Consider the following 9,969-nt stretch of genomic DNA (forward strand, 5'->3'; position numbering starts at 1 on the left):
ATATTCTGTTCAGTGCTGCCCTCTATATGCAAAAAAATATGCATGCCAGAAGCCTTTTATCTCCCTTCCATTTGAATTGACTGATTCCAATGCATCTCCCATGCAAATCATCATGCGTCAACCCTCCACCAATGAGAGTGCGACTTACTCTCATGACGCATGTGACACCCTCTATTTAATTCTACTGAAGTATCACTTCGAGTTTTGGTAGAAGATGGAAGCACCGGTTTTCAGTGGGGAGGAAGGGTGGGAAATGTAAGAGGAGGTAAATACCTATCAAAAATACATTTTCAGTATAGGAAAATTAGAACTTCTGTAACAGTACATTACCTCTTCTCACATAAATAGCTACAATCCCACATTGAATAGATGGAGTGACCGGTGCAAGTGAAAGAAAGAAGTATCCTTCGAAAGTGTCAGAAGGACACTTCCTAAGAGGAGACACTCATATTATAAGATCTGATGTAGGGGACCACTTCTGAACCAGATATACTCTGCACTCATCGTAGAAAGATGTTGCACATGTGGGTAGGAAACAGAGGACCACATCAAAGCAGGAGAGAAATAAGGTTGGATAGTGATATGAACTATATAATATTTATTCAACTCTATCCCAGAAAATATAAAAGTGGGTAGAATTAAAAGGATGTGTCCTAGGTATAGAATGGTGCAACGAACCATACTACATCCAGAACCCATACTGCTGGGAACCAACATCCATGTGGGGGTATGATGAGGATCATACCACCAGCAAGTTCCCGAGGCCAGAGGGAATCAAGAACTCTCAGACCCATGAATGGGGCACATGTTAATATGTATAAGAAATTGATAGATCGATCTGGGAACCTAACATTCAGTATCGAAAATATGTCTGCGTAACGTAAACCATCCCCTTCAAAACTGAAATTAACCGGAACAGCCCCAAGCACAGTAACATCTTCGGAATATTAAGCATCGGGGGATAGTGGAAGGGGAAGAACCGTAATAATCTGCAAGTACCTCCACCATGACCCACAACAATGATGGAGTATAAATGAGGGAGGAATATAGACATCTGTAATACTTGTGTGAGGAGTTGATTGGTTCAAAATCCAGCCACTGGGAACCGACATACCCGTGGGGGGTAGGATGAGGGATCCCAATTAAAGGGGTGAACTACAATTTTGATGGCTCACTCCTATTTATTTGTGTTTCATACTGGAGGATATCATGTCATCTACACCAGCAAAAACACCACTGCCCTGGTCTCAACTAAATGGTTGTATAATCATGTCTATATTTTGTTTGCATTTCATTAACCCATTCAGGAGGATGTCTCCACAGTCCACCACCCCAGTGGCGTGGAAATGGAAAGTGGTAAGGACTCTCAAACTCGATGTCCACAGGTTAAGAGGAGAAGGAAATAAGTCTTAAGGAAAAGTGAAACAAGGAGCATGTGGAGAGTGGTTTGAATGGATGCAAAGTCAGTCAGTGAAGGACCACATTAACATCACAATCCAGAAGGCAGCCTGCCACAGCAGATGATGAATCTGGAAGAAATGTATTAACAGGGAAAGAGTAGGAGAGGTAAACACTCTATGGTATTGGGAAAAATGAAAGGTGTGAAACAAAGCTGCCTGATGACCCAAGATCAAGGAGACAGAATACCCCTGATCCAAAAGCCAAGTGAAGAAATCTGCAATATGAGGAACAGTGGGTTGAGCAGAGGAAAACTCTTGACCCAGAGGCCAATGGCTGAAAACGTTCCATTTACATTGATAAACTTCCATAAAGGAAGGGTGAATGGAATGAGCCAGAAAAGAAGCTACTTATCAGGAGAGGCCAAATCTCCTTGCCAAGGACTGGATAAAAACCAGGCATGAAGATGGAGAACAGGAAGGGCTGGATAAAGTAACGATGACCGAGGTTGACAAAGAAGGGGTGGAATCAGAGAAAGAGGTAATGAAGGTGTAAGTTGGAGCTGAAGAAATCATGGATACCACAGCTAAGCTGACCAGTAAGGAGCAACCAGAAGGACTTGACACAGAGTGGTATGGATGACCGAAATCTCCTGATGAAGAAGTCGAATGGGAGGATAGACGTATATTTCTTGGTCCAGTTCTAGTTCAAAACAATGAGAGCCACAGCAAGAGAATGAGGAACTGGAGAGACAACTCAGTCAGATAGACTTTGTCTGGATGGGAAAGCCAAGCTGCAATAAGATTGAAAGCACCTGGAACATGACATGCAAGTGATATGAATATCTAGCATGTGGGCCCAAAAATGAAGATCCAAGATATGAAAACAAAGGTAACGAGAATGGGTGTTGCCCTGGTGATTGAGATAAGCGACCACTGTAAAATTGTCTGAATGGATCATTACCAGATGATTTCTGGCCAGTTGAAGAAAATGAACCAAAGCATGACGTACAGAGAAAAGCTCCAGGATGTTGATATGATAAGACCTCTTAGCCACAGACCAATACTCCAAAGCTTCCTGTTGATAGACCCACAGCCCCCATCCCTGAAGGGATGTGCCCATGAAAATGTGTAAATCTGGATGATGAAGTGGAAGTGGGACACCTGCTGATGTGCGAGTCTTGTCCATCCACCAAAGCAGATCGTTGACCAGGGTAGGAGGAAGAGTAATATGAGCCATCATAGGATACCTTGTGAGATTCCATTGGTTGTGAAGAGCCCATATATGAGCCTGACCTAATGGGATATGGGCTGCCAAGGAAGGCCACATCCCCAAAAGTGATAGATCCTCGTGAGCTGTAATAGAGGGAGCAGTAAGAATGTGGAGAACTGAAAATTCCATCGAACAAAGTCAAAGAGGAGAAAGTTGGGCCTGACTGAGATGGGTGTTGTAAAAAACATCCAAATGGTCAAAATATTGGATAGGTCGCAGGAATGACTTTTCTAACTTGATGAATCAGCCCACTTTAGCTGCCTCCAGGAGCAGCTGTCAAGTGTACTGGGTGGACTCCTGTTCAAAATGAGCTAACAGTAGCCAGTCGTCCATATAATGATGAAAGAGCAACCCGAGAGCATGTAAGTGAAGAGTGAATGCTGTGATCACCTGACAAGATATATACGGCCCTGAAGCAAGCCCAAAGGGCAGTGCACAAAACTAATAACCCATCTCATGGTGAACAAACCAAAGACAAGGTCGTGAATGACAAAATATCAAGACATGCAAGTAAGCATTCGCAATATTTATCTTGATCATCCATAAAGTTGGAGAAAAAACCCACCTGAGGGTGAGAAATGACTCCATGGTCAAACAGGCAGATTGAGAAATTGACTGAGACTGCCAGTCTCCAGTTTTCTTGGGGATAACAAACAGCCTGGAATAAAAGCCTCGAGAAAGATGATGAACAAGATCAATGGTCTGTTGAGACAGAAGATCTTGTACCACCTCTGACAACAGCTGGTTGGTGGTAGAATCCCAAGGCATGGAAAAAGAAATGGGTACCGGAGACAAAGTAGTGGGGATAATTGTAGAACAAGTCACTCTGATAAAACCCAAAGAATCCATGTATTTGTGGTGAAAGATCACCAAAGGGGAACAAATTTGTACAAATGAGCTCTCACCGGAACGGAACCTACTGGGTAGTCACTGGTACTGTTGGCGATGTGCCCATCCACACAGAATAATATGACAAGATGAGAAACCCCTGGAAGGAGGAACAAGTAAAGGCTGATAAGGACTAGGATGGGAAACAGCAATAGGGACTTGTCTTGGCTCATACTGCAACAGATATGTTATCAAAGAGGAAAGGGTAGAATGTTGATGCATAGACTTCATAAGTGATTCCAAAGCATCAGGTACATGACCTAAAACATACCACTGAACAAACGGAGTCATACGTAAATCCCTAAGGTAAGGGGGCAACAAGTGCACCTGGTACAAGGCCACATCTCTATCCAGAAGATCCTAATAACAGAGAAACCATGTGTGTAAAGTGAGAGCCAAAGGCACAATCTAGCCAATGTGGGGGCTTTCCCTCAAAAAACCCTCGGGGTCTCAGTGGATTGCCTCAGAAAGGAAATGGATAGTAAATAAACACCATAGAAAGGAAGTAAGGGTAAGATGAAGGCATGAAAACTGGGCATGGGTTAAATACACAGGAAAATCAGGGACTGCCCCCACACACAGGTAAAGCAGACCCCAATTGTTGAGAGTCAAGAAATGGACAGTCAGCCTGATGGTAAGCTAATGCAAACTGATCCATGGCTCATGGAAGGAGAGGCATGCTGGCACCATCAACCAATTGTGGAGCAAATTGCTCAGCATGAACCCTAATATCCAGGGAGAGTAAGAAAGCAAAATATGGAGAGGAAGAACTATAGTGCAACAAAGATGGATGGGGATCATAGAAAATCGGGGAAATGGATAAAACATCACATACCTGAGAAATCATGTCCAAAAATGTAGTATTAGGCCTAGTTGATTCTTCAGTTAGGGCATAGGAAGGCATGTCAAACTCCGATGGTGGAAAAAGGCCATCAACATATCAAAATCTTCATCGGCCAGAACACATTCGACTTGCTCAGGAGGAAGTGATGCAAGTTTATGAAAACGGGGTTGACCCATATAATGATCAGTCTCATGGCAGATAAATTCAACGATGGGTCTCCCTCATCTACAGCCTGTGAAATAGTGATAGTAAGAGGTATGATACTAGAAGTGGTAACATGAACCTCAGAATTCATTGCAGTGTAAAAAAAATGAAGACTGGAAAAGAAGTTAAAGAAAAATATTTCTTGAATGTAAAGAAAAAGAATTAATGAAGAAATCCCACTTGGAATTAAACAATTAAAATCACGAATGCGAATCACACAAAAAGCACCAAAATAAGACGTTTGAACATGAGTACTGCCAAAAAAGAAGTGGTAGTTCAATAGAAGTGAATAGAGGGAATCACATGCGTCATGAGAATATGTTGCACTCTTACTGGTGGAGGGTTGACACATGATGATTTGCATGAGAGATGCATTGGAATCAATCAATTCAAATGAAGGGGAGATAAAAGGCTTCTGGCATGCATATTTTTTGCATATAGATGGCAGCACTGAAAAAGAATATCTATTTATGTGAGTGGAGGTAATGTACCATATTGGAATTATACAGTCTTCTCCTTTTTGTGTTATCAATCAAATTTTCATTAACTCACACATTGAAGCATGTCACAAAAAGTCACATTCTCTGTTGTGGCCAAAGAAGTAAAAAAGAGAAAACAATTATCAAAACAGAAAGAGATGAGGTGAAAATTTTCAAAGCACAAAGAAATGTCAGTCTTTTAAAATAAATATCTCAGCTGATATAGTGCATGTTTACAAAAATCTCAATGCTGGTTTTAAAATACTGGTTTCTAATTGAAAGAAGTAAACTAACACTGAGTATACAGGTACAATAACAAGCAGATCAACTTTCTACTGACTTCTCCTCAGAAAGAGCATAGTAAGAAATATTAGTCACATTATTCACCATCAAGAATAATAAAGAATAACAATACACAAATCATGAAGATGTAGCATAATATGTGCACATAGTGGATTCATATGTTTAGAACTTAAAAAGCTCTACAGCACACATCAAAATATATTAACAGAGCATGCACAATGATTTACTTCACATCAGGGTGATAAAATTGATATGTCAGCTTGTCTAAATAATTTAATGTATTTTGTTTTGAAACAGGGGATAGATTTAATAAATCTATTTGCATTTTAATCCATAAGCAAACAATCAAAACTACAAAAAAAGGGAAAATATGGGTTTAATTAACCACGTGATCTGTGTCAGCTGTAAAACATGATATTGACAGTTTATAAACTTAGTAGATTCTAAGTCAAGCCAACTAAACGGTAACAGCACAACAAAAAACAGATCAGAAAAATTTCACCATGACACCTTTACCTATCAAAAACATATAAATAATGATAACTCTGACAAGTAGTCTGAAAATCACCAATATCAAGATTGATCTAGAAACAACACAATAAGACCAAAGTAAATTCAACACCAATGAATTTACATTTATTTTAACTGTAGGATTAAGAAATAATGTACACACAAGTATTGAGCTGGGATATAAATTTCTAAAAGATGTAAAAACAACTGTTACAGTATGAGGTCAGAAAAGTGACATAAGAATGTTAGATAAACATAGCATTACACAACTGTTTATGATCAAGACTAGAGATTCTGAAAAACAAAAAAAGAGTATAATTTGAGTCTTATCATTCAACACTTTTCAGCAAAAGATTTAATGTATTATAATATTACAAATGGTAGAAGATGAAACAGGAAGAATTGTTTTTGACAGTGTACTTAAAACTTCAATAAAATACATCAAGTAGAATTAACACTGTTGTCCAGATATCAAACAGACACTAAAATACCAGAAATTATCATAGATATACATTAAATTAACAGTTTCTGAAACAGTATTCATCCATGTCAAAATATTTCATGATCAAGTGCAGAAAAAAAGTAAAAGTTATTTCTTCTTGTTCACAGCTGAATAGATTTTTCTGTTAATAATCTGTTACTGTTGATAATTAAAAATACAAAACTGTAAGAAAACAAGTTCAGTGAGATATTATAGAACTTCAATACTGTATAAATGTTCTCTACAAAATATTAGTTATTTTGTCCTGTTAAGAAAATTACAAGATTTTTTAAATAAAAAGCTTACCTCAGTTTCCTTTAGTACTTCATCACACTTTTCATTTTTTATTTTAAAATCAAAGATTATAAATGAAGATCCTTCTTGTGCGGAAGCAGCTTCTTTTGTCACTAGAGGTGTAAATCAAATACTTTTGTAATGACAAATTTGAGCATTACATCTGTGTATCTACATTATAATGAGTTCTCAATGTGAAATAACATTTAATTTACACCCCAGATGTTTGGGGGGGGGGTGTATTTTGATAGAAATTTAATGCATTTGATGATATCAGATATCAAATTTTATGTATTTAAGGGTAACTATCATGCCCACAACTAGCTACAGACAGTAAGTGATAGTAAGATCTGGAACATTGTGGATTCTAGCACCCAGATCCCCACCCCTTATTGAATCTGTAGCTTGTTTTCTACTTTTGCATCTGTTGTTTCGATTATTTCTGATAGCAAAATTTTCCAAATGCCTTTGGGTGCTATGGCTATAGACATTTGATACATATGTATACTTTTGTCGAAATGGTATAATTTTACATTCTTTTGTTACACTTTTGTTGGCACAATCATGTATTTATTGGTGCATACATCTATAATTAAAATGTATTTTTACAAAATTATGTCATTGAGAATCTGTAGGGCTGCATATCTTTGATATAATAGAGGTAATTGTGAAATACACACACATGTAGGTGTGATAGTTTTAATCTAACAATTTTAATATATATATTGAAAGTGAACCAACACAAGTAATCACAATCCAGCGAGATTTTCTGAACATGATAAAAAGAAAAATATTTTGCTACATTATGTGGGTTTACTTTCAGTAATTTTTGTGTATCTTGTGTTTCCTTATTCTTTTTTTTTTTGGTAAATAATTATATAAATGTATATATACACACAACATTTCAAAGTAATATTTACTTACCTCCTTTAAAATTATTTCTATATCTCATCTATTAAGCAGACCATGAAACAAAACTTAAATAGTGGTTATTATTCAAACACATTTGAACAAAAATTTTTTATTATTGTAAACAACTGTAAAACAACACTAACTCCTGTTTTTATGTTTAGAACAGCAGGTTCTATATGACAAGCCTGTTTCACATCCGTATGTTATCCTTGTCAATCCCAGTGGTTTTATACTCTTCAAAAATCATATATAGAGAAATACTGTATCCTATGATTTATTTCTGTTTAAAAATACAGTTATACTCAAATCCTAGCATTTTGTAAAAAAATCATACCATTTAGAATACAGTTGACTGCATCTACAAAACTCTACTTAATGATATGGTTCATTTATACACTTACCAGAAAGTAAAGAACCAACCAAAATTATATATATACTTACATTATACCCAATTATACAAACCATCAGCCAATTGGGAAGGAATATCTTAAAACAATATTTCATTTATTATTTTGCTGTGTTGGTTAATTTTACATATTTTACTAGTTCATTAATTATGTACCCTGGTGTTTAAATGTTCACTTCATTATGGCTACTCAAAAGAAACAATTCTTCTCAAGATGGACGAATGATAAATGTTATAAAAGGTCTAATGCAACAGCTTACAAGTTACAGTAAAATAAAAAGGGGGAATAAGTAAAAATTATAGCAGTTTTGTTTTAGTGTTACTCATTTGATATATCCCACTGGCTAATACAAATGATAATACAGCTAAAGTCAATCAACACAATATCAGAAATATTTCTGTTCATACTTGTTCCATGTTTCACAGAGGACAAAAATTCAAAATATTGAACTTACTACCAAGTGACGTTTCACTATTTTCTTTTATATTTTGCTGAAGCTTCACTTCCAAAAGTGCATCCTCCTGATCAGAAAAAGATTCGTTTTTCATATTCAAGTTTCTCAAAACTTCCATATTTTCATCGGTCTTCTTACATTATTTGAAACTTGCAGTTACTCCTACCAGTACTACGAAAGAACAAGTGAGTAAAAACTTGCATTTTTTCTTAATGTAGTAGTATATCAAGTCTTCCAAACAAACAATATATCAAAACTTTAAATTTCATTGGGCATTGCCATTGGTTACATTTAAAGATATTATTAATAATACTATAACAAGTTTGGAACAATCAAACGATAAATTTTAAATCAAGTTTCAATGTTCATTATTAAGTAATAGTATTACTATATCAGTATAACTATAAGCACATTTTTGTACTTTTAAATTTTATATCTTTCAACTAAAACTTTTAAGAAATTCGCCATACGTTCTTGCACAGACGTTATAACTAATTTCGAAACAGATCGGCAATACTAATACATATAATTTTCAACAACTAACTTTTCAATTCTTGTTCAACCTAAATTAAAACATAAAAGTGATATATATTTTCCGTCATCCGCCACAAGAGTAAATACACTACCCTTATTTAGTAAAAATACTAATATTTATAACCGGCTTTTAAGAAGTTAAGTTGATTTCTCACTGTGCAGTAATTAAAAAACCATTAAAGTGATTATTCTGTTGTTGAGATTAAGAAAAAGTTAGTTTTGCTTTTACTTTCATAAAAAACATGATCGGTGTGTTTTGGAAACACTGACAACACTACGTGGTGGTGTTGTAAGCATTACTTTCAGTATCATATGCTCCGCTGCAGGTTCGCGAAAAGCCTCAGGCTTAAGATGCTAAAAATTTTATACCCGTAGTGGGAAGAGCATAGATTGCCCATTGTGTAACTTTACAATTAACAAAACCAAACCACTGTTTTATTTTAGATATGCGCTAGAAGGAGTCAGTTCTGTGTCAGAAAAATTAGGTAGTATTAATAATGAAACTTATCACATATATTCTGCTTGTGCTATCTACATGAATTCAGTCACAGATACTCGTTGAGTTAGCGTGTTTATCGATCAAAGTTAAATTAAGTGTATGTACAACATTTCTTTAAGGTTTATTTATTCTCTAACGACCCCCTTCAGGGTTTGAGAGTGTATTAACATACAAAACATAAACATTTTACAAAAACATATAATGATCTATGGCGACTAAAATCTTAACAAGCTAACTGACATTGTTATAACATTTATATAACAGAATTAGCAGAATGAAATTTTTATAAATTGCGTCTGTGACATAACGAATTGTACTTTTATTTTGTTTACCGTTCATTTAGTATTCCTTGTATTGTTTAGTTCAACTATGGATCTTTAGTTTCATTAAAAACGCTAACTTACCTTCTATATATAGATCAAGTTGATCTCGAGTATCATGAAATTGACACAAGTTTCCCCTAGCGGTGATGTACAGATATTAATATTGT

At 35.9% G+C, this 9,969-nt stretch overlaps 1 protein-coding gene across 3 annotated transcripts in view; it reads right to left on the reverse strand.

Moving 5' to 3' along the window:
* The window catches only part of LOC106461364 (zinc finger protein 501-like), a 69,816-nt gene that overhangs the window by 13,002 nt on the left and 46,845 nt on the right, over positions 1-9,969 (reverse strand). For all 3 annotated transcript variants that reach the window (XM_022388309.1, XM_022388310.1, XM_022388311.1), the window contains exon 5: positions 6,686-6,786. In XM_022388309.1, the coding sequence (XP_022244017.1) occupies positions 6,686-6,786 (101 nt within the window). The remainder of the gene's footprint in view (positions 1-6,685; positions 6,787-9,969) is intronic.

This window comes from Limulus polyphemus, unplaced genomic scaffold (genome assembly GCF_000517525.1).
Source record: "Limulus polyphemus unplaced genomic scaffold, Limulus_polyphemus-2.1.2 Scaffold944, whole genome shotgun sequence".
In the NCBI taxonomy this organism is placed as follows: domain Eukaryota; kingdom Metazoa; phylum Arthropoda; class Merostomata; order Xiphosura; family Limulidae; genus Limulus; species Limulus polyphemus.